Raw genomic sequence first — 24,670 nt, 5'->3', positions numbered from 1 at the left:
AGCAACATATGTATCTTACATGTATTTCATTTATATTGCAGGTCCTTCAAGAAAAAGTCTATTTACAGCCTTGAATGCAGGTGGGTGACCATTTTGAATACGGGTGAATAAAAAAGAATCTTTATATAAAGCCATGTTAAGTCTTTAAGAATTACTGTGATTGCTCTCTGGTATGCCTGTTAATAGACTTCCAGGTTTGAGATGTGAAATTTGTTTATGACATGGGCCAGCAATGCATTAATACTTGTCTTTACATATCAGATGCATGCCAATGATTAACCATTTTATGAGTAACATAATTTTAGTTTAAAAATCGTTCTTTTAATGCTGGGCCCTATGACATGGGCCCAGACAAATGCTATCTTATATTAGATGGTCTTGTTTGCTTCTTAGCCTTAAGATTTATTAGCCTTTGTCAGCTCAGCATTTTTTCTGTGTGCATGTGTGTGTGTTTCCTTATTACTGGGGTGCTCAGGCCCAATGTCATAAGATACCCTGCAGCGCCCAGCAATTGAACCATACCGGCACCAAGAATTGAACACTTTGGGTGAACACACTGTGTGACATCCCCCTATTTCCTGTGTGTTATAAGTAGTTGACTAGGTCTCTCCTATCCTACCCACATTCCCTCTTGTATGAGCAGTGAAAAATTAGTGGGGCCTCTATATCTATGGCTGGAAATCAGAAGAAAGAGAGGCCCTATTTATCACCCTATCCCAGCACCATGACTACAAGGTACTTCTGCTCTCTGACCCTGTCAGATTAGGCTAAAGTATGAGTAAAAAAGGAGGGAGGGACCAGGAATTTTGCCTAGTGGTAAAAGTGTTTGTCTAGCATGCATGAAGACCCAGGTTCGATTCCTCAGTACCACATACATAGAAAAACCAGAAGTGGTGCTGTGGCTCAAGTGGTAGAGCTCTAGCCTTGAGAAAGCCCAAGGACAGTGCTCGGTCCCTGAGTTCAGTCCGTGGGACTGGCAAAAAGAAAAGGTGGGAGAGCCTTGTCTTCCCAGAACTTGGCAGAGAGTCACAGAAATTCTGGAATCACAATTACAATGAGGAAGGAAGGAAGGGAAGAGGGAAGGAGGTTGTGCATGCTCTTGGAAGATGTCTTGATAGAGGGATGTGATGTATCAAGGGAATCATTGGCGGGTGAGGGGAGGGCGGGTGTGAATGGTAATTCGTGAATCCCTTATGAAAAGCAAACAGGGTAGATGATGTCACTCAGGAGGTCACTAGAATCCTTAACACCCCATCGAATGAACTATTACCTCAGTTTAATAAGGCAGTGTGGAACTGAATCAAAATGGTTAATATTTGTGTGTACGTGTGGATGCCCACCATTCATGGGGTTTGAATTTGGGCCAGGAGCTGTCCTTGAACTTTTGGCTGGAGGTAGAACTTTATCACCTGAGCTACAGCTTCACTTCCAGCTCCTTAGTCTTTAATTGGTGATAAGAATCACGAATCTCCTGCCCAGGCTGGCTTTTATGTGTGACTTTTTTGTGCGTTCATAGCTGTTGTTGCTTACTGGTAACAGTAGTTAAATCTATTTTAATCTATATTGGTTTCAAACCATCTTAATTGAACTGTGATAGTCTATGTCCTGATATACATCTCTTTTCTACTATAGAGGAAAGTTGTTAAGTTGTTGGACTAACAGATGTTTATTCCAATGACTTTAGACAGGCAAAACCAATGAGAATTCATCTGTCAAATTCCCAATTAAGTGAAAAAGGAAATAGGAAGTACCAACCATTTGTGCTGAGTGTGTTTGAATGTTTGTCTCCAATTATCCATTCTTACCTTAACATAATTTGTATCAATGCTGTAATAATTTGAAGTTAAAAAGGGTATCTTTTAAGAGGTTGACATTGCAGTTTAGATTGCTTGGTATCTCCGTGTGTTTTCTCTTGTCATAAGCATGACTATGCCAGATTCTGCCACTTGATTATTTTTGTGACTTAACACTGCAATTAATAATAACCTAATGAGAAAAGTGTGCTGGGCATTGGTTTTTTGGAGGGATTTGATTTCAGTTCTGAGAAAGGTGTCCAAGGACCCAATGACTTTGGGTAAATATCCGAGCCTCTTTGATTTCTTTTCTGAGTGACTGAAAAGGTTGATTTTGAAAGGTTTTTCCTACTGTGCTATTCTGTGCTTGAAAACTGTCAGGTAATATTCTGCAAATAGTTACATTGTAGATAATAAAAAGACATTGCCTTCACATGCGAGTATTTTTCCTGAGCATTAAATTTCAAATAATTGAACTATGAGTCTGAGGTCATTTATTTTTTAAGCAGCAATAAAAAGGAAGTTATAGTTGACAAATTTTGTATCTTTAGATTTAGGTAACGTAGCAGTTTGCCAAATTACAAAAAGGTAGCATATAGACTTTAGAAATGATTCTTTAGTTTCTCACATTTTGTCCTTTGACATACATGGTCCTTTTTTTGTGTAGGGGATTTGAGAAGAGGGGGTACGAGTACCAGGGTTTGAACACGGGCCCCCCAGGTTTCTTGCTCATGGCTGTTGAAGCAAGAAATGCAGTGTTAGGGACTATTTTTTTTTTTCTGCCCAGTCTTTGCAGAAAATCACCATCTCATAGATCTCAGCCTCCTGAGTAGCTAAGATTATGGGCATGAGACACTAGCCCCTGGACAGTGGTCACTTGTAATGATTGTCATATTTAGCATGCAGCAGTATCTATCTGCTCTTCTTAGTTATTTAGGGGTTACTTCTCAATTACATTCAAAATAATGAACATCCTTACAAGAATCACTTTGCAAGTTTGGGGAGTTTTCTTGCCATACAGATGCTTAGAAGTAGCATCAATAAATGGGAGCATAGGCATGTTAAAACCACTTCATTGTTTTAGTTTAAGGGACTATTTGTAAGGAAAATCTGGGCTTGTAGGGCAGTGAAGAGAATGGATGGGGTTGGTGTAGATCTTTGTCCCACCACTTTCTATTTGTGTTCTGACCCTGGGCCACTTTCTAATCCTCTCTAGGGCTCCAGTTTCTCAGTTGGCCCCCTGGGAATACTTGGGGAATAATTCCCAGTATGGGAACAGATTGACATTGTTGGATCTTTGTGGCAAAGGTTCTGGATTGGAGGCTGCTGCTAGGGAGGTGGCAGCTCCTCTTGCTGTTCTTCACCCTTCTAAGGCTTAGTTTTAGAGTTCTTTTCCAGGAAGTTATGTAAAATCTTTACAGCAAGGAGGGATGACAACTTAAAGCCAGGAGCCATCCTGGGGCCTGCCTGCTGTGGTGTATTTAAAGGTGGTGACGCTATGTGATTCTAGTCAACATTGCCTTTAAATAAAACCTGCCTTATATTTACAAGGAAGCAGCCATGCACGCCCCACCTGCTATTCTTGCCTTCCTTCTACCACACTTGGATGTGGTTTGGCATGCCAAAGGCACTGAGCTGTGTTTATCCAGCTCCCTGATTGTTTTACACACCCTCAGCAGTTTCAGGTACCAGAGTGCAGTGCTGAGTGGAGTATATCAATGTCCGTCCTGCGCCTCTCGTGCCCAGTTAGTAAAGATAGCATGGAATAGGGTGGTTCTGCCTCTCCTTTTTCCAAGTGTTAAATGCAAGCCTGCTCCCAGGAGGCCACCCTGTGTCTCTGCCAGGCCTTCCTCTGCCTCTGTTTCCTTGTGCGATCATGATCTTTACTTTTACTCACACTGCAAAGCCAGATGGCTTTTCTCAAAACTGAGTTTTACACCCCAGGCCCAAAGCCCAAGAGTCACACATTAGGTCTGGCCACCCATCCCCATGTGCCAAATAAAGAGCTGTGGTGAAAGGGCTAAGAAATGGGATTTGTTACATAGCAGCCATGAGAAGAAAGAACTTCAGTATACCCTTCTCATTCTCTTCAACATGTTCTTTTATGGCGCACACATTGGCTTCAGATTAAATTAACTGGGGGCTGAGAGTGAGAGTTGCTGATGGGGCCTATTTGACTATTCATTCAGCCTCTGTCCTTCGAGGAGTCTGGAAGGATTTAGGTAGTACCTTATTACTAGAACAGAACAGGAACAAGGTAGTTTTCTGGGTTACGTTGTTTGCCTTAAGTAGTAGGAAGAGGGCGCTGGGGGGGCAGTTTGCTTTCCTCACAGATGGTTACCTGGGAATCCCATCTTCGTTGGAGGATTGAAGAGAGAACTGCAGCAAAGAATAGCTCAGATCAAGGCCATGGGTCCCAAGTTGGGAGAATTTTAGTCAAGTCAGAGGACCCAGAAAGCATATCTTGCTTCTTATACTAGGAGGTCTGACTTAGAGTTGAGAGGGAGAGGGCAGGGAGGCAGGGGGTCTTTTATTAAATTTCCTGGAGACCGTGGCTGTCTCTGGCAGGAGCTTCCCAAACACAAATATATTTGCTAGGTTAGTGTTAAGATAATTTAAGTTTGAAAATACTGTTCTAGGAGCACTAGTATAATGGAACAGATTAATAATTCTGGCACCAGTGGCTCACACCTGAAATCTTAGCCACTCAGGAGGCTGAGAATTGGAGGATCATCATTCAAAGCCAGCCCAGGCAGAAAAGTCCATGTCTGGACTGATTTCAAAATACATCACAAAGCTGCAGCAATTAAAACAATATATTGCTGGTATAAAGATAGACATATGAGACTAATGGAATGAAGTAGCCCCAAAGTGAATCATTATATGTATTGTTAGCTGATCTCTGAAGAAGGGCCAAGAAGACACAATGGGGAAATGACAGTCCCTCAAATGCAATGGTGCTGGGAAAACTGGATGTCCACATGCAAAAGCTTGAAGTTAAAAACCACCTCAGTCCCTTACACAAAATAATGTACAAAAATAATGTCTTAAATGGAAAACATGAAACTGTAAAAATGGGGCGGGGAAGGAACTTCATGGCATTGTTCTTTGATTGTTTTTGTTGTTTCAACACTAAAAGCGCAGGAAGTTAGATGAGTAGAGACAGCCAAAACCATGACAAGCAGCCCCTAGCAAGTGAGAAAATATTTGTAAACCATAAAACTGATCAGTGACTATTTACCAAAATCAAAGGATACAGAGGAGATACATGGTTTTCCCAAATTCATTACAGCACTATAGGTTTAATAGGCAGAATCTGAGATCTACCCACATCTATATAAATGTATCGTGGCATATGCTTCAGCTTGAAAATAGAAATCTTGCCATGAAACAGCATGAATGCCCTCAAAGGACATGATGCTAAGTGACACGATCACAACCTGCTGACTCGGGTCTCTTTTGCTCTATCCTCATAGAGAGAAATTACATACACCAAGAGGCAGCTTACTTAGCAGTCATGACCTTGAGGAGTTCCACAGGCTCTGAGCTTGGAGAATTAGAGAGGAATATTAGAGCGATTCTTGCTCTAACTTTCACCAGCTTTTTCAAATGCTTCTATTGGCTGGGCCTTAGCCGTCCTCATAGCCTTGACTCAGTTTCCTTCAGATCTTCACAACCTCACATCCTGTCATTTGAGCATCATCTATTGCCTTCTCAATACTTGGTGCCATCTCTCAGAGCTTCTTGGACATTCCATTACATTCTAGACCCCATCTACTTCCTTGGTGTGGTTTCTTCCTGGAACTCTTTACTGTCATGATTGGAGCTGGAAACATTAGGGTTTTGGTCTATCTTTGATGTAACCTCAGCCAGCCCTACATTTGATAACCATGAGTTAAAAAGGCCATCAAGGAAAACCTTTATTTGAGCCTTGTATTGCACTATTGAGGATCTGTATACAAGAGAGATGCCACCAAGAACACTAGAGAATCTTCTGTGGTCCAAGTTTGACTTTTTCCTAATTGTCTCCTGAACTTTTCTCTGTATTTACAAATTTTCTTTGTATTTATCATACTAAATATCTTCCTAAAGAGGAAGAATGTCTTTTGGAAAAAAACTAACTGGAATACAAACTTCATGTTACATTAATGACTCTGAAGAATTAAAAAATGAACAATTACAATAGGTGTTGTGATTGAGAACATAAGAGGGTAAAGGCTAGGATGTTCTGTATCAGGCTAAGGAAAGTTGGTTAGATAAGAGATGCTTGAATCTCAGAACAAGCCAGTTGATTTAAATTGTAATCTTTCAATTCTTCATGGTCATTAACAACAAATCATTTGTACTTTGAATATGTTTCTTAGTATTGAAAAAGTGACTTCCACAGCATATACCTACAAGGTTTAGAATTACAACACTGTTTAAATAATTGACTTAACTAAAGCCAAGACCACATTTCTACAATAACGTCAAATGCAATGCAATTGTGATTCTTGTTAGAAGGCATTGTGATTCTACACATACTGACTAGCTGGACATTTGTGTCACCTTTGGTTAAGATCTCTGTTTTCGTATTTCCCTCTTTCAGTTGAACAATTTCCTGTTGGTATGTTGATATGTTTGCTTTAATTCTATTTGAAGTTGAGATCCTATATTGCATAAAATTTGGAGTCAGTTTTTTTTGCTTGTCTTAGCATTCACTCTGCTGTGCTACCCAAATACCATGTCTACCTTTTTATTAAAGAATTTATTAACATTGATTTTTACATTGTATTTCAAATGACATTTAACAAGTATTCAAGAAGGGAATCTCTATATACAATCACTGGCACTTAGATTTTAGAACATAATTGAAATTAAGCTGAGGGTTTGTATGTCATAGATACATATTAATCTATGTATTAAAACATTGTCTACAGAGTCACAAATTTTTATGTCTATGTAGTGGTGTTTATATTTCTAATATCATGTCCATAGACATGTCTACTTTTTAAAAAATAACTGTAAATGATTCCATCTTAAGGACCAAAACACCCTTAAATTTTTCTTCCTGCCATCCTCGGCAAGCTTCATTATGTTGACCTAAATTAGATGAGAATTTGGTAAATCAAATCTGGACACTTATCTTAGGCCTTTATTCCCTCTGCAGTATAATTTTAGAAACCAAATGTGTAGACATGATTAGAGTTGATTAGTCAAAGAATTTTTGAACCATTTATTAATCTTTATTTCCCCTAGAAGTCTGTACTATATAAAATAGTTAAAATCTTTCTCTTTTCCTTTTTGGCTAGTCCTGGGGCTTGAACTCAGAGTCCAGGCACTGTCCTTGGGCTTTCTCAAGGCTAGCTCTATGCGACTTGAGCCACAGCTCCAGTTCTGGCTTTTTTCTGTGTATGTGGTTCTGAGGAATCAAACCCAGGGCTTGATGCATGCTAGGCAAGCACTCTACCACTAGGCCATGCTCTCGACCCTAAAATAGTTGAAATCTTAAAATACTTGCTTGTTCCATTATTTAAGTGAGCAGGTGGATTTAAAGTGTATAGGAAAGTTGTTAGGACAGGAATGGACATTAAAGCATTGGCTCTTGGTTTGGATAAGCAAGAGCTACCCCTCTGTTTTGAGGCACTTGTGCTGATGACCACCAGGGGGCGGATGATGCCTGGGAAATAACTGACTTGTATGTGGAGACTTAAGAACAGCTTTCTGTGACTCTTCTCACTGGCTTTTTTTTTTTTTTTTTTTTTTTTTAAATTAGTTTCATACTCTGCTGTAAAGGGAAAGACCATTAAACATGAGAGATACTTAGTGTATTTCAAGTAAAAGTTTTAATGAATATGACTGGTTTGCTTGCTGAGACTTTTTTGGGTAATTAAAGGTAAGGGATTTCACTTTTGACAGAGATGACTTGGAGTTTAGTATTAACAGATGTTCCCCCCCAAATAAAGCCTTCTGAGTATATGGATATGGCGATGTGTGTGCGTGTATGTGTGTTTGTGTTCCCTGGGGCCTGAACTCAGGGCCTGTCCCTAAGCTTTTGTGCTCAAGGCTAATGCTGTCATTTGAGCCACAGCTTCACTTCCAGCTTTTTGTTGTTGTTAGCTAATTAGAGCTAGACCCACAGGTTTTCCTGCCTGGGCTGGGTTTGAATCACAAACCTCAGATCTCAGCCTCTTGGGTAGCTAGGATATAGGTGAGAACTATCAGCGCCCAGCTAGGTGGCATTATTTTTTTAATAAATTCAAATGCTGATATTTATAATTCAGATGCTGATTGATATCTTGGTTTTGATCATGTTTGAGGGAATACAGGAAGAGATTATAGGATATATCTATATGCCATAATGATTATGAATTTTTTAGTAAAGTAAAAGATAACACCAGGAAGTGTTTCTCCCTCCCTTCAATTCCTTCATTATTTTAGCGGTGTGCTTAGAGGTTTGTTGCCTGACCATGAGCACTGATCTTTGATCTTCATTGGAGGACCTCTTAATACATTGTATGGTTGTACAAAAAGGTTGAGTTTATATTACTTTCTGTTTCATAGAACTAACCTTCAGACAGCATATTGCCAGTCAATGTTCCTATATTCATACATAATGTTAATGTATTTTTACATTATGACAGCAGGCACCTATAAAACACACTTGTACACAAATTCTATTCACACTCCCAGTTTCAGAAATTCACCATAAGAGAACACCTCAGGTGTATGGTAGCATATACCTGTAATCTCATCATATAGAAGGCTGAGGCAAGAGAATTATGACTTTGAAGCCAACTGGGACTCTATGGAAAGATCTTGCCTCAAAAGTCAAGTAAAAAGAAATAGTGAGATTTTGTTTTGAGTGCTTGAATGAACCCTGGGTCTAAGCATGTAAGGTGGGTGCTCTATCCTGTGTTACCTCCCAGCCTCCGTAGCTGTAGAGTTGCATAAATGCAGTGAGGGTGGTCCTTCTAGTACTGCCTGCTGCTCAGTCCTCTGGGGCCCTTAAAGTACTCGCAGTGATGAAACTGCCTTTATCTGAACTTGGAGCCTGGGTGCTATCCTTGAGCTCAAGGTTAGCTCTCAACCATTTGAGTCACGGCTTTACATCTGGCTTTTTTTTGGTAGTTTATTAGAGATAAGAATTTCATGGAATTTCCTGTGATACAGCTTACAGTGTAAGACAATCAGCTCTGCTTTTCTTCCTCACTTGCCATCTTCCTCTGTCTCTCTTTACTTCCTTCCCTCTTTTTCTTTCTGTCCCTTTTTCCTCCACATTGTTCTTTGAGGGCATGAGCCATCAAAATTTGACCTACCTTCACCTCTTTAGCCATTGAGTTTTATTAAGGTCATCAACATGGTGGGGGGTGAGTTCAAATTGAACTCAATCTTTTTCTTTTCTTTTGCCAGTCCTGGGGCTTGCACTCAGGGCCTGAGCACTGTTTTGGGGCTTTTGCAAGGCTAGAGCTTTACCACTTTACCACTTTACAGCATCATTTCCGGCTTTTTCTATATATGTGGTACCGAGGAATTGAACCTGCATCTTCATGCATGCTAGGCAAGCACTCTACCACTAGGCCAGACTCCCAGCCTGAACTGTAACCTTTTGTAAATGTCATTAGCATACTGTAATAGAAATGTTACTAAGTGCCAATATTTTATGCTTAAAGATTTTTGTTTTTGCTTTATCCTTATACAGTGTCTCCCCCCCATCCCCCACCCCCTTTGGCCTGGGCATTGTCCCTGAGCTGCTTTTGCTGAAGGCTAGCACTCAACCACTGGAGCCACAGCACCACTTCTGGCTTTTTGTGTGTGTATGTGGTAATGAGGAATGAATCCCAGGGCTTCATGCATGCTAGGCCAGCCCTCTACCACTAGCCACATTCCCAGCCCCTTAGCCAGTTTTATAGGTAAAACAATCTGCAAGAAAAAAAAACAAGCTCCGTAATTAGTGTAAACATATATCAATTAAAAATTTTGAATAGGAGTTACTTTCATGAAGCTTTTTCCCCCTTCTAAATTACTAAGTAAACACTACGCACATGAGGTGGTTAATTTCCTTCCCAGTAGTTGCAGGATCTGCGCCATTATTGGCTGTTACATAAAGCTTCTAAGACCACCCACTTTCTCCTCCCTCCTCCTCTCTGCTGGGAGTTCCTGGAGCGCATCCCCTGTCGGGATGTAGCTGAGAGGCTGCCTGCTTCCGCATCTGCTAAGAGCAAGCAGATCTTGCTGTAAAGGAAGAGCGTTTGTTTCCACAACATCTGGGAGGAGTGGCAAGTGGAAGCTAAAGCTCTGGGGTTTTGCTCCGGATTGCATGTCTCTGGTGGAATGACAGGAGCCGTGTAGGCATGTTTTCTCTTGCTCTGTCTCTTGGTCTGGGTGAGGAAGGACTTTGAAAGGCAGCATGTGAGATTGCATGGCATCACATCCCCTGTGAAAACCTCCCGCCTGCTCTGAAGACATGCTGTTATCTCCCAAGTTCTCCTTGTCCACCATTCACGTCCGGCTGACCGCCAAAGGATTGCTTCGAAACCTTCGGCTCCCCTCGGGGTTTAGGAAAAGCACTGTCATTTTCCACACAGGTCGGTCTCTCGTTAAGAGCTCTGTTCCGTGTTGCACAGGGGACATCTTGATTGAGTTGCTGATTTCTCAAGAGCTGGGGTCCTGGGAAGGAGAGCCTGCTTGCTAATGGGAGCAGGTGGTTTTCTGGGTGAAAATGAGCAGTGTTTTTCTTTTTTTTCTGCACAGGAGTGACTGGCTGTGTTTGTGGCATGCAGATCTGGTGCTCTGATGCTTGCTGGCTCTATTCCTCTGGCACCAACATCTGTACAAATCAACACTTGTTAAATGTTTCATGTTAGATTTTGGATGATAGGACATGGAGTGTCTTTTTAGCTCCACTAAAAAGCAGGAGCTGGAAGGAGAGTTCTTCCTCCTGTCATTTATCATTGCCTCCTACCCCCCACACCAAGAAGATTCTCAAACAGTTGTAAAATGAAACATCCTCGTGTCTTTGAAGAGGTACTAAGTGAGCCAGCAATTTGAGTTTCCAATCTTCATAGTGCAAAAGCAGAGCTGCCACAGAACACTGCTTGTGATGTGATGTTTATGTTTGTATCTGTCTTTTCATCTTCATGGATCTGTGCCTTCAGAGGGAAATGAGTTTTGCTGCTTGTTTTAGGTAATAATATAACAATAGCAATTCACTTGCCTTGATTCTAGCTAGAGTGTGGTTGGTTAAGTTGGGTTTGGGCTGGTTGGTGTGGACTTGAATAGGAATGTTTTACAGGGATGTAAATAGAGAGTGTTTACAGCTTTTCTTTCTCCTTTCTGTTTTCTGTGTGTATCAGCCTGCACGTAGGTGTCTTACCCCTCCCCCCAATTTGTCCCCAGTGATTGTTTTCAAGTGTTTTTCAGTCACTGCTCTGCCCTCCCCCCACATCTAGCTTGCTTCTCCATAGGATAATTCTCTTTTTTGTTTTTCCCAGCACCTCTCATGTTTCATAACTCCCCTTGACCCTGGCAGTCCTGCTTGCCTGCTTCTGCTTAGGGTTGTGAGCTGATAGCCAGAGATGGATGTGGGAGATGAGGGGCAAACAATGGCAGCTCTCCTGTACCCCAGAGGCCACTGTCCTTATTTTAGTTTAAAAAGATGGAGGGGAGGGAAATGGGGACAAAAACAAGAGAAGGGGTATCAATGTGTGAGAAGGAATGTACCCACTACCTGATGAATGTAAGCCCTCTACACATTACCCCAACAATAAAATTGTTTTAAAAACTGGAAAGGTTGTGGCTGGGAGTTTTGCTCAGTGGGCACCTGGGCCTCATCCCCAGCATCCTCCGAAACATGACAAATTGTATTTTAAAAAGAAAATCATAAAAAGGATGCTCTATATTAGAAATTAATTCTAAAATCTAAAATGGCCTTTCAAAAAATCCATACTCTACGCCTAAAAGAAGAACAGCCCAGAAGTGTGTGGAGTCTTAAGTGAGCCTCTTTCTAACCCCAGCATTCTGCCTTTGGATGGGACATCCACTCTCCTGGTTGCTGTGACTTTTCTGATCATATGTAAATGGCTGTAGGTCTTCTAGTTTTATTATATGAAAAGGAAACATACATGCTCCCTTCATTACTTTCTAGCTTTATTTCTTTGTCAGTCATGGGGCTTGAACCCAGGGCCTGGGTGCTTTCTCTAAGGTTTTATGCTCAAGTCTAGTGCTCTATCAATCACTGTGAGCCACAACACCATTTCTAGTTTTCTGGTGGTTAATTGGAGAAGTCTCACAGACTTTGCTGCTTGGGCTGGCTTTGAACTATAAGCCTCAGATCTCAGCCTCCTGAGTAGTTAGTATTACAGGTGTGATCCACCAGCACCTAGCCCATTCATATTTTAAATGCTTCTAGAATATTCTGTTGGGTGAGCGCTGATTGAATCATCCTCCTCCCCCCATGCCACCAGTACTGAGGACTGAACTTACTTGACCTATATCCTAGCCCTTTAACCAGCTTTCTACTGCTTGACATTTTAGGTTGTGAAGCTAACAGCTTTCCTAGCCAGCTTGAACAGACATCTTAAAGCTGTAATTGTCAGTGTTTAGTTAGTCCCAATGTTTTTAGGCACATTTTGTTTTCTGAATTTATATGTAACATTCCAATTTACTTGGTAATAACGATTTTTAGAACTAGAAGGCACATAGCTGAGATTGTCTGTTCACATAGGAAACCTCAGGTCCAGGGAAGAGAATTGATTTGCTACAGAGCACACAGTTAAGGAGTCAGAGATGAGACTAAAACCTGTGGGCTCTGAGTTCTAGCTGTGAATGTTGCTATAATTCTGTTAGACCAAGGAAATAGTAGTGATGGAGAAAGAGTTTTGCATGGGAGTAACAGGTTTTGAAATTTTGTGGGCTGGCTCTCTTGAATTGCTTGCTCATACCTAGTGTTGTACCACTTGAGCAATGCCTTTAGTCTGGCATTTTGCTGGTTAATTGGAGATGGAGTCTTATAGACTTTTCTGCCCAGGCTGGCCTTACACCTCATTCCTCCAGACTTATCCACCCAGGTAGCTAGAATGACAGATGTGAATCTCTCGTGCCTGGCTGAGAGAAACACTGTAGAATTATGTGAAAATCATAATTATAGCTGTTCCCAATGAAAATCTCTTAAATTGTATAATGTCGTTGTAAAGTCATAATTGTTTCAAGAATGTATATTAAAGCCATTGCATTTATTATTTTCCTTTTTATTTATTTTTTGCTGGTGCTGGGCCTTGAACTCAGGGCTTGAGTACTGGCCTTGGGCTTTCTCAAGGCTGGAGTTCTACTACTTGAGCCACAGCACCACTTCCAGCTTTTTCTATGTATGTGGTACCAAGGAATTGAACCTGGGCAAGCACTGTACCACTAGGCCAAACTCCCAGCCCCATTGCATTGATTCTTAACTATCTGTAAACATAATTGTGCATTCTTAGTAAACCACCTGGCCTTGCTATTAGGCTGGATTCTAAGAGTCTAGATCATAGCCTTCTAAGTGAATAGACTCATTTACCTGACATTACAAGATCACAAAATAAGAGAATGAGGTGAAGTCCTTTCCAAGCTTCCTGACCCTCAAGCTCTATGCATTTCCTGACTGCAGAGTTTGAAACCCCAGATATAATAGGAGATCTGTAAGTTAACCTCTCAAGTCTAGTGAGTCCCCTTGTCTCACCCATTTCTTTCTTACCTGGTTATCAGGCTTGAGACATCCTTAAGTTAATATTCATCCTCAGCCCATTGATTGAAATCTACATTAGTTTTTATTCTCATTTCAATCATTTAGGTTGAAACATTTGAGATTGCTTCTCTTATTAGGAGGAAGAAAAATAAGGCCAAATTATTGACATGGAGCCTTGACTGGGCTTTCTGCAAGGTTTTGTGTTTGGTGTGTGGTATTAGCCTTTTTTATTTTCTGAATTGCCTCTTATAATGCAGGAATAGCTCTTGCATCCCATGAATCCCTGTTTCACATGTGTACTGTGTGCCAGGCAGGGGGCTAGGTGTTGGGAGAATACAGCTCTAAGTCCCACACAAGCCAACCTTCACCACGCCTGCAGTGGAACAGAAGGAGATAGGTACAGAACAGCAGGAAATTATGGTAGGATCTACACTTAGCACCAAAATGCCTCGTAGTAAGTGGTGTTGCCATCCCATGTGGCCGAAGGAGTGCCTTTCAAGTTGGGTCCTCAGGACCTGTGGAGTTAACCAAGAAATGAAAAAGTACTCTGAGTCCTAAAAGGTGAGGGAGAGGCGGCTCCTTCAAGGAAACAAAAGAATTGTTTCTGAACCAAGAATGTGGAGAGGGATATAGTGGGTGTATAGAGACTCAGCTGAAGCATGGAGGGGTCAGGGCTTGCTGTGCACTTTGGGATATTGTTAGTGGTGGCACCTTGACAAAATATACTGTTGGATTTTGAGGGTTTTTTTGGAAGGGGATCAGTTGTGGAGTTTGAACTCTGGGCCTGGCACTATCTTGAGCTCTTAGGCGCTACCACTTTGAGCCACAGTGCCACTTTCAATTTTCTAGTTATTAATTGAAAATAAGAGTCCCATGGACTTTCCTGCCCAGGCTGGATTTTTTGTTTGTTCGTTTTTTATTTTATTTTTTTTGTCGTGGGGCTTGAACTCTGGGCCTGGCTATTGTCCCTGAGCTCTTCAGCTCACAGCTACCGCCCTACCCCTTGAGTCACACTTCTGGTTTTCTAGTGTTGAAATTGGAGATAAGAGTCTCATGAACTCAAGTGCCCAGGCTGGCTTTGAACTGTGATCCTCAGATCTCAGCCTCCTGAGTAGCTAGGAATAGAGGTGTGAGCCACCATACCTGGCAACCAGGCTGGCTTTGGACTTCAGTCCTCAGATCTCAACCTCCTGAGTAGCTAGGATTACAGGTGTGAGCTCTCAATATTCTCCCCCCCTACTTTTTTTTTTTCTGTAAATGTGGCAAACAGAACGTGAACTTCTGCAACATCACACAAAACTCTAGACAAGAATCAGGAAATAATCTAGCAAACCTGAATATGGCTTTACTGGTTGGCCAAATCTTGCCAAAGTATTAAGTACTGATGTAAGTATTAAGCTTGATATAATTCATTCAGACTTTTAATGTGAGACTTATAATGAGTCGAGGGAATTTTTTTCTAGGTAAACTAAATTCTAAATGATAGAATTATGTCTTTCTTTGATGCCAGAAATACCAGTATAAGTTATTTACAAATAATGTCATTTGCACTTGAAAGAGTCCATATCCTCTTTGACTCAAGTAAAGGTAGTTCACTAAAAAGTTCTTCCTGTTGACCAGTGTGATTATTGTAGTGAAAAGCATTGTACATATATATATATATATACATATATATAATTCCTTAGTTATATATGTTTATATGCATATATATATATTGAGGATGGATATAAAAGAATAAAATGTCTTTATGTACTTAAAGCAGTACCAACAAGAATCGTTTTGAGTAGGTATTCAAGAAGAGTCAGGCAGCATGTAAGTTAATTTCTTTAATTTGAACCAAATTCATCCAATTATGTTCTTGGGATTTATTTTTGAGACTGGGATTTATTTTTGAGATTGTCAAGTATGGGAGCTTTTAGCTGTTACATTAAGGGGAAAAAAATCCTGGTATCCTAAGCCGAGAAGGAGTTCTAATGCTTAATGGCCCAGCAAGGTCAGGGTCAACACCTTTGCTGTTTTCTTTTTCTTTTTTTTTAATTTTAATATAATTTTATTTTTAAGGGTTTTTTTTTTCTTTTTAAATTTTATTTTATTGTCGGGGTAATGTATCAAGGGGTTACAGTTACATTCATCAGGTAGTGGGTGCATTACACTTCCAGCTTTTTTTGTGTATGTAGTACAGAGGAATTGAACCTGGTCTTTTTGTACATGGTAGGCCAACACTCTACCACTAGGCCACACTCCTGGCCCTCCCTTGCAGTTCTGAGGTACAAGAATATAGGCGTGGGGGGCAGGGGAAAGAGCATGGCCTAGTGGTATGGTGCTTGCCTAGCATGCCTGAAGCCCTGAGTTCAATTCCCTAGTACACATACACAGAAAAAGCTGGAAGGGGTGCTATGACTTAAGCAGTAGAGCACTAACCTTGAGAAACTTTGCTGTTTTCTTATCCTTCCTGTTGTTTCATGGTGCCCCAAAATAGCTGTCTCGGAGAGAAAAGGACACAGGGAGGGATGCTTCATCTCATTGGGTAGATCCTAGTCACATGGCTCTGTGAAAGGAGGCTGGGAAATTGAGTGTTGGACTCACTGCTCTCTATAGTTCATGCAGGTATTACACAGTATCTGCTCCAGTGAAACCAACACACTTCTCAGAGATTGTTGTTGGAGACTGAGAAATAAGGGGGGAAGCGTATTATTTTAACAAACTGACCCTTGGAACAGGCTTTTCTGCTTTTCTCTCTTGATATGATCTTGTTTTGGTAGTGGTTACCTATTTACAGTAATGTCAGTAAAATGTTCAAGCTATTTTTTGATTGGTGTACATGTCTTATATTTCACTTTGGTCACTTAAGTGAATTATAAAATTGAGAAAAATGTCTCACTTTAAATGTGGTTTATATACTTAATATTTTCATTAGTAATGCATTTGTGGAGGGTTTCCTATTCATATGCCATTCGGATACTTTCATATCTCATATTTCTCTCTCATACTACAAAACAAAGAAGTTAATGAAGCATTAAAGATGACTTCTATCTATTATAGTTTGTGTAGAAAGAAGAGACTGAATTATTTGTAAATACATAGAGAGCCCAGTTCAAGAATAATGATGTAGCTACAATTCCTTTGATATCTTACTATGATTCTAGATGGCTCCTACCCTTTCCTCCTCGCTTTCCTCTGTTCCTTTTCCTCCCTCCTTGCTTTTCCCCTTTCTCTTTTTCCTTTTCACTTTTTCTCCGTCCCCTTTCTCCTTCCCTCAACTCCTTCCCTTCTTCCTTCTCTCAGAAGCAATGGTTTTGCTGGCCTCTTACCACACTGTTGGGCATTTACCAAGAACTGGTAGCTTTGCGCTGGTGGCTTACGCCTATAATCAATGCTCAGGAGGCTGAGATCTGACGGCTGAGGTTCAGCCAGCCCAAGAAGGAGAGTCCATAGTACTCTTACCTTCAGTTAACCACCAGAAAACTAGAAGTGGTGCTGTGACTTCAAGTGGTAGAGCACTGTCTTTGAGTGAAAACACACTCAGGGACAGCACCTGAATTCAAGCCCCACAACTGCCCAAAAAAAGAAAAAGAAGAAGAAAAAAAAAAAGAGAACTGATATTACGGATGAAATTGGGTAAAACATTTTGACACTGATTGACACATGAGCCCCTGTGGCTCTTATGGAAGAGCTTTACTCTGCCATAAAAATCTGCCCATTTGTAGACATAGCCTTGTATTGAAGAAGACAGTCATGTGACAGATGACTTTTCCCTCATGACACATAATACTGAATAGATTTTCAAAAGACAGTATGTCTTAATCTGCCAGATTTTAAGTAAACAAAATTTTACTGCACCAAGTTGTCTTACTGTATCTTCAGTACACAAAAGTAGAAATGAAACTATACATTAATGTTTGCAGTTGGGTTTTTTTTTTCATTAGGATTCAATAGAGGAATATGGTAAGCCATGTATACAAAATACTAATTAGAACAATTGACATATTCTGCTTAGTTGAGTTTTAGTAAATGAATCATTCTAATTAAAATTATGTACCTTTTGATACTTAACATTTTAGCCTTAAAACTTGCCTTATTATTATTACTATTGTATTTTTGATGCCAGTTCTGGGGCTTGCACTCAGGGTTGAAATGCTGTCCCTCAGATTTTATTCAAAGCTAGTGCTCCATCACTTAAGCCATAGCTCTACTTCTGTCTTTTTGATTGTTAATTGGAGATGAGCGACTTACCAATTTTCCTTCCCCTGGTGGTTTCAAGCCATCATCCTCAGTTTTCAGCCTCCTGTGTAAGCTAGGATTGATTATAGCTGTGAGCCACCAGGGCCCAGTAGAATACTGTATTGATAGTCTATGCAGGGGCAAAGGTGGTGGCTCACAAGTCCAATCCTCAAACTTGAGTATCTTGAACTTAAGGACAGTTTGTGCTATGTAGTGAAGTCTGAAATAATGCAAATCAAAATGGTTATCTCTGCACATGTTATCTTGGGTAAAAAGACCCATGGGCTACGAGTGCTTGGCATAATGACCTGTTAGCTGGCCAGCTCAAATTGTCCAAACCACAGGAGACCGCAGCCTGCAAATTTTGAAATAAAAAAATCCACTGGAGATGGAGGGTCTTGCAGGCCTTTTCTTGTTTGCTAATTGGACTCAACTGGATTCATTGGAATTGAAAGGGACACCTTCTAGCTGCATGCTGTTTGGGTTGAAATTAAAAATCAAACCATTTGGCCCAAGCAGACTTTGTAAAATTGAGCAGTGTTTTAGGTACCTAATCCATGTGGAACGTCTAAGTTGTCATAAGGCAAAGATCTACTGATGAAAGCTGCTGTTCAATATTTTAGAAAGAGAAACTAGGAAATAAAACAATGAAGCCAGGGACAGTGGCTACTGTCTTCTAACAGCAGCACTGCTGGCAAGGCTGGGGCCTGGGCTTATCTGTTTATTCTTTCTCTGATGCTTGCTTTGAACTTCAAATCCTCTGCATCCTAGCCTTCTCAGTAACTAGCTAGGATTGAAGGTTTAAAAAAATAAAAACCCTAAGTGCCAATGATTGTATATAGAGATTCCCTTCTTGAGTACTTGCTTGTTAAACAGGTCATTTGTAATAAGATGTAAAAGTCAATATTATTAAATTCTTGAATTAAAAAAATAAAATAAAAAAAACAGGGCCAGGAGTTTGGTTTAGTGGTAGAGTACTTGCCTAGCATGCACGAAGACTGGGGTTCGATTCCTCGGTATCACATACATAGAAAAAAAGCCGGAAGTGATGCTGAGGCTCAAGTGGTAGAGCTCTAGCCTTGAGAAAGCCCAAGTACAGTGCCCAGGAGTCCAGGAGTGGCCAAAAAAAAAAAAGGAAAAATTAAAAACTGAGCATTGGTAGCTCATGCTTGTAATCTTGGCTACTCAGGAGGCTGTGATCTGAGGATCATAGTTCACAGCCAGCATGGACTTGAATGAGACTTATCTCTAACTACCAAGAAGCCAGAAATAGAGCTGTGAGAGAGAGCTAGCCTTGAGCAGAAAAGTTCAGGACAGTGTTTTGTCCCTGAGTTCAAACCCTAGGACTGATGCACACACACTTGTATACACACGCATACACACACTATGTGTATTTCATTCACATAAGCTAATACAACAGATTCTTCCTGTATACTAATTAAATTTGAAATCTAAGGTGTGTAAAAGTACACCTTTTTCCAAAGAGTTGTACTGGGCAATTTAAAAACACTAAACACTGTTTTTCTGGTCAGCTTGAAATATTTCATAGTGGGTAAATGGCACATACACTTGGAGGTAAGAAAATATTATGTGTCCTAAATTATGATGCTTGATTAATATTGTAGACTAAACAAACAATGCAAAGACTTTGTACAACCTCAAACTAAAGTGACTGAAGTCATAATGTTAACATCTTTCAATGACGAGTAGCCGGTTGCACCTTTTTAAAACACATGGCAGGTGGTTAAATTTGGAGAGCAGGTGAGTTTAGAATAGAGTATTTTTGGAGACTGCCAAGCAGAGTGTTGGAGAATGTCCTAACACCTTCCAAACATCCCGTCCCCCACACCTCCTCCCCAGCCCTCACATGTATTCCTCACGCTAATCTCCTCCTGTGACTCATCCTGGATGTCTGCTGATCCAACTGGCCAGGCAGCCCTTCCATTCTTCCCTATAAACACATACCTCTTTCCTCCCTCCTGGCTTGTCCCTTCAGATTCTCCCGTCCCTGCCTCAGCATCCTTCTGGTTCCTGCAAGATACTACAAGATAAAACTTTGCATGGTGCACATGTTCTGGTTCTTGTTTGTATTTCTAACCTCTTCACCTCCCTCCTAGCTCTAGGGTAGCATCCAGGGGCATTGGACCTTTCTTGCTGCCTTTCATGGTCCTTGGCTCCACATGCCTGGAGCTTGGCTCCACATCCTGCATCTCTTCTGTCTACCTGTGTGTGCACATGCCCATCCGAGCACTGTTTCTGGGAATTCTGACCTGGTTCTAAGAGTTTCCCTGCTTGGACTCCTACCACATAGATTTTTAGTATCTAATAACCAAGTGGGACAGCCACTGCTGATTGGAATACTTCTGTCTCTGCAACACAGGTCTCCCAGTTTGTTGGCAAGGTACCCCATAGCTGTTTACAGGCAAAAACAAAGGTGCCTTGGGTGACTGTCATATACCCAGATACTTGCTCTTATGAGAAAATGTATTTTCACATGTTAATGCCTGGTGTTTGTGAAGCATCCAGTGATAGACACTGATGCTTTGATTATTTAAAAGCTGAAGGAACAATGAGTGAAATAATTTCAATATGGTTGTCCTGCAAGGACTTTCTGATGAGAGAGGTAGTTTAAATGGAAAGAAGGGAATTGGTCATTTTTTTTTCCTTTTCTTTTTTAGGATTGTTGTGGGGCTTGAACTCTGGGCCTGGGTGTTGTCCCTGAGCTTTTCAGCTCAAGGCTAGTGCTCTACCACTTGAACCACAGCACCATTTTCCGTTTTCTGGCAGGCAATTGGAGAAGAGTCTCATAGACTGTGCCTGGGCTTGCTTTGAACCACGATCCAACGATCTCAGCCTCCTAAGTAGATTATAGGCATGCGCCATTGGTACCCGGCTGGAGTTGGCAATTTTTCCAGGATGGTAGATACCCTCTTCCCTCACCAACTCCATGACTTCACTCCTGTGCCCTAAGACTGCAGGCATGAGTTGTTTGCATGTTATATAGCAGAATTTACCACCCAGGGCCTGTCTTCATTGTACAGGCTGGTGGCTAGTGGAACAGGAAGAAGTTAGTGCTAAGAAAACCTGGGTTATCAGGGGGCCAGGCATTGCTGTCTGGCCGTGCCATGTCATGCCTTCTTCTATCCCCCAAGCCTTCCTTGGTAGCACTGTTATGGAAGATTTTAACAAATACTTGGTAAGAGAATAGGTCACTGAATGGAAAAAAAAAAAGAGGCAACATCAGGCTACAAAATATCAAGTATAGTTTTTGTACTTTTCAGGGAACCCAGTGCAAACTCTTAGTCTTGTCTTCAAGCAGGATTTTAATCTGGAAATCCAGCACATGGCTTGTTTGGTTCTAGGTTGGTTGTGGTCATGCTTCTTTGAGGAAGTCTTTCAAACAGTTGATGATCTTACCTGAGCAACTTTAGCACCCAAAATTATTTCATTCTTCTTTACCAAACTTAGGATGATAGTTGTAAACTGATGAAGATGAGATTTCCTAAGAGAAAAAAAATTACAGTGAGCTTTTTTTTGTTATGTTTTAGTGCCTATTACGGGGGCTTGAACTTAAAGGCTTTGTGCTCTTACTTGGTTGGCACATTTTACTCAAAGATGGCACTCTACTCCATTGAGTTATACTCCATTGAGTGATAATTCCACTTTGAGCTTTTTTTTTTTTAGTTTAGTTTTTTTTTTTTTGCCAGTCCCGGGCTTGAGCTCAGGGTCTGAGCACTGTCCTTGGACTTTCTCAAGGCTAGAGCTCTACCACTTGAGCCTCAGCACCAATTCTGGCCTTTTTCTATGTATGTGGTACCAAGGAATCGAACCTGGGTCTTCATACATGCTAGGCAAGCGCTCTACCACTAGGCCAAACTCCCAGCCCCTCAGGTCCTTTTGTGCCCAAGCTGGCTTTGAATCTTGATCCTCAGATCTCAGTCTCCTGAGTAGCTAGGGTTACAGGCATGAGCCACTGTATCCAGCTTCCATGTTCAGCTTTTTTCAGGTTAAATGGAGGTTTAAATGGACTTGTCTGCCTGGACTGGGTTCAAACCTAGATTCTCAGATCTCAACCTTCTAAGTAGGTTTACAGTGTGAACCACCATACATGGCAAGCAATCTCTGTTATCTACTCTGTGTGTGTGTGTGTGTGTGTGTGTGTGTGTGTGTGTGTGTGTGTGTGTGTGTGTGTGTGTGTGTGTGTGTGCGTGTGTGCTTGCTTGCTTGCTTGCTTGCTTGCGTGCGTGCGTGAGAATACTGGGGCTTGAATTCCAGGTCGGGGCACTGTCCCTTTTTTTCTCTCAAGCCTGGCACTTTACCATTTGAGACACTCCTCCACTTCTTGCTTAAAAGAGTGGTGGTTAAGAGTCTCACAGACCTTGATGCTCAGGCTGGCTTCAAACCAGGATCCTCAGGTATTAGCCTGTTAAGTAGCTAGCATTAGAGGTATGAGCCGCTGATGTCACTTTGGATTCAAAACTTACTCCAAAGATTTCAGTTTTATTAGAATGAATCCCAGTAAGGTTGAGCTGGAAATGATAGTGGTACTTACCTTGTTTGGAAATATCTAAATGGATTTAGAAGTTAATTTTAAGGTTTCTGCTTATGTCATTCTTTGAAAATACCATGTATTATTCTGTTATTGGAGATACTAATTGAAACTTATAAAATTAAGCTGGGTTATGAAAACATTAACATTCTAATAAACATGAGAGGGTATTAAGGATAGAAGGGCAAAAGTCTGGTTTATTTTATGCCAATGTTACATGAATACTAAACACCACAAGTCTTCTGGGAAACCTCTCCTTTCTCAGCATTCTATTTCTATGAGCCCTGGGCCCTGGGGCTTTGAGCATCAGTGGAGATTTTCCCATCATCTGTGATCTTCAGTTGAACCCGAATTGAGGAGAGGAGAGGGCTGGAAAACTGGGGCATCCAGCTGTTTTGTGCTAGTTTGTCCTTAGGGAGCACAGGGTATGGAGCAGAAGATTGTAGTTACAACCTGCTCTTCTAGCCCTGGGTCCAGAGCAGTCTGAACAGACTGAAGGCACGTACTCCTAGCAGAATAATCATGTCAACATGTTTTTTCTTCCCTGATTGTATTGTGATTCTCTTCTGAGTCACTTAACAAAACTTGTGTTATTCAGAGGCCCATCTAGATTCCTGAAGGTAGAACTCAGAAGCAGATTTTATGTTCTTGATGGCTGAATGTTAAGTAAGGATGTAAGTTCCTCAAAATTATTTGTAACTGTCTTTTAAAAATTGTTTGCCTTTTCATTTTGTATTTAATTTTGAAATGGGCCATATATTTTACCCCTGTATTTTAGTAGTATAATACATGTTTTCGGATACCCTCCCCTTTTTTTTGGCCAGTCTTGAGCTTGAGCTCCAGGCCTGAGCACTGTCCTTGTGCTCTCTTAAGGCTAGAGCTCTACCACTTGAGCCTCAGCACCACTTGCAGCTTTTTCTATGTATGTGGTACTGAAGAATTGAACCCAGGTCTTCATGAATGCTAGGCAAGCACTCTACCAATAGGCCAAACTCCTGGCCCTGATGCCTTTTCTTTTTTTTTTTCAAAAAATTTTTATTGTAAAGGTGATGTACAGAGGGATTACAGTTACAGAAGTCAGGTTTTAAGTACATTTCTTTTTTCCTTTTTGAACAGTGTCACCTCTTCCCTCATTTTGTCCCAGTTTTTTCCTACTTGACCATCTCCCCAAAGCTGTATAGTTCATTTTCAACATAGTGTCCAGTAAGTATAACTGCTGAATTAGTTCACCCTTTACAATACCTTTTGTCTGTTTTTTTATTCCCCACCTAGAAGCTAAAACATGTACTCCACAATATTTTTTTCATTAGTTTATAAACAAAAAGCCTCCCATATTAATTTCTCTATACAATGTTATAAAAGATTGATCTTGGACTGAATGTATAGGTCAGAAGTAGGATACTGCATTAAGTAGAAGCATGCATGTCACTCTGAGTTTGATTCCCAGCCACTCCCTTTTCCCTCATTCTCTCCCTTTCCCATTTCCTCCTGCTTTCTTTCTCTTGTGTCACACACACACACACACACACACACCTATATCTCAGATTTTTAAGATAATTATAACCTGTCAGCTTAAAAGCTCTGCCACTGTAACCATAACATTGAAATTCTAGAGACTCCATCCTTACTAAAAACTCAGAAAAAAAAATCTAAGTCAATGTATCAAATAGTGAATTTTAAAGTAAATATTGGTAGGACGTAGAACAATGTTATCTATCAGAATGAACTTTCATGTAGTCTGAATAAATTAAAGTGGTATCTGAGTTACTGCATGCATTTCTATTTATTTGTTTTGTGGGTCATGGGGCTTGAATTCTGGGCCTGGGCGCTGTCCATGAGCTCTTCAGCTCAAGGCTACTGCCCTACCTCGTGAGCCATAGCCCCACTTTCCATTTTTCTAGTGATTAATTGGAGATAAGAGTCTCCTGGTTTTTAGTGCTCAAGCTGGCTTTGAACCACAATCTCAGATCTCAGCCTCCTGAGTAGCTAGGATTACAGGCATGAGCCACTGTGCCCGGCTTGTTTATTTACTAATTACGTTTCTACTGTGTCCACTTTCCAGGGTATAAGAACAATTGAGGGCCAGGAACGTAGCCTAGTGGTAGAGTGCTTTCCTAGGATGCACGAAGACCCAGGTTCGATTCCTAGGTATCACATCCACAGTAAAAAAAAAAACAGAAGTCATGCTGTGGCTCAAGTGGTAGAACACTAGTCTTGAGGAATGCCCAAGGATAGTGCTCAGACCCTGAGTCCAAGCCCCAGGACTGGCCATAAAAAGAGGGGGGGAGAGAGAGAGGGAGAGAGAGAAAGAGCGCAGTTGAAATTTTCTTTGAAGACTGGATTCTGATTGAGTCTGTACCACCAATATGGTCTATACCTTTTACACACACCAGCCTTACTTTCCTC

At 40.9% G+C, this 24,670-nt stretch overlaps 1 protein-coding gene across 4 annotated transcripts in view; it reads left to right on the top strand.

The window, feature by feature from the left end:
- Positions 1–24,670, top strand: part of Mtus1 (microtubule associated scaffold protein 1) — a 150,879-nt gene that overhangs the window by 90,736 nt on the left and 35,473 nt on the right. For 3 of the 4 annotated variants that reach the window (XM_090354018.1, XM_090354017.1, XM_090354019.1), the window contains one exon: positions 42–80. In XM_090354018.1, the coding sequence (XP_090210144.1) occupies positions 42–80 (39 nt within the window). Of the gene's footprint in view, positions 1–41; positions 81–9,954; positions 10,361–24,670 lie in introns of those variants that run through there. The other variant, XM_090354020.1, reaches the window with a different exon arrangement.

Source organism: Megascapheus bottae, chromosome 20 (assembly GCF_031878675.1).
Source record: "Megascapheus bottae isolate mThoBot1 chromosome 20, mThoBot2.hap1, whole genome shotgun sequence".
Taxonomy (NCBI): Eukaryota; Metazoa; Chordata; class Mammalia; order Rodentia; family Geomyidae; genus Megascapheus; species Megascapheus bottae.
This window is presented reverse-complemented; position numbering and strand designations above follow the sequence as displayed.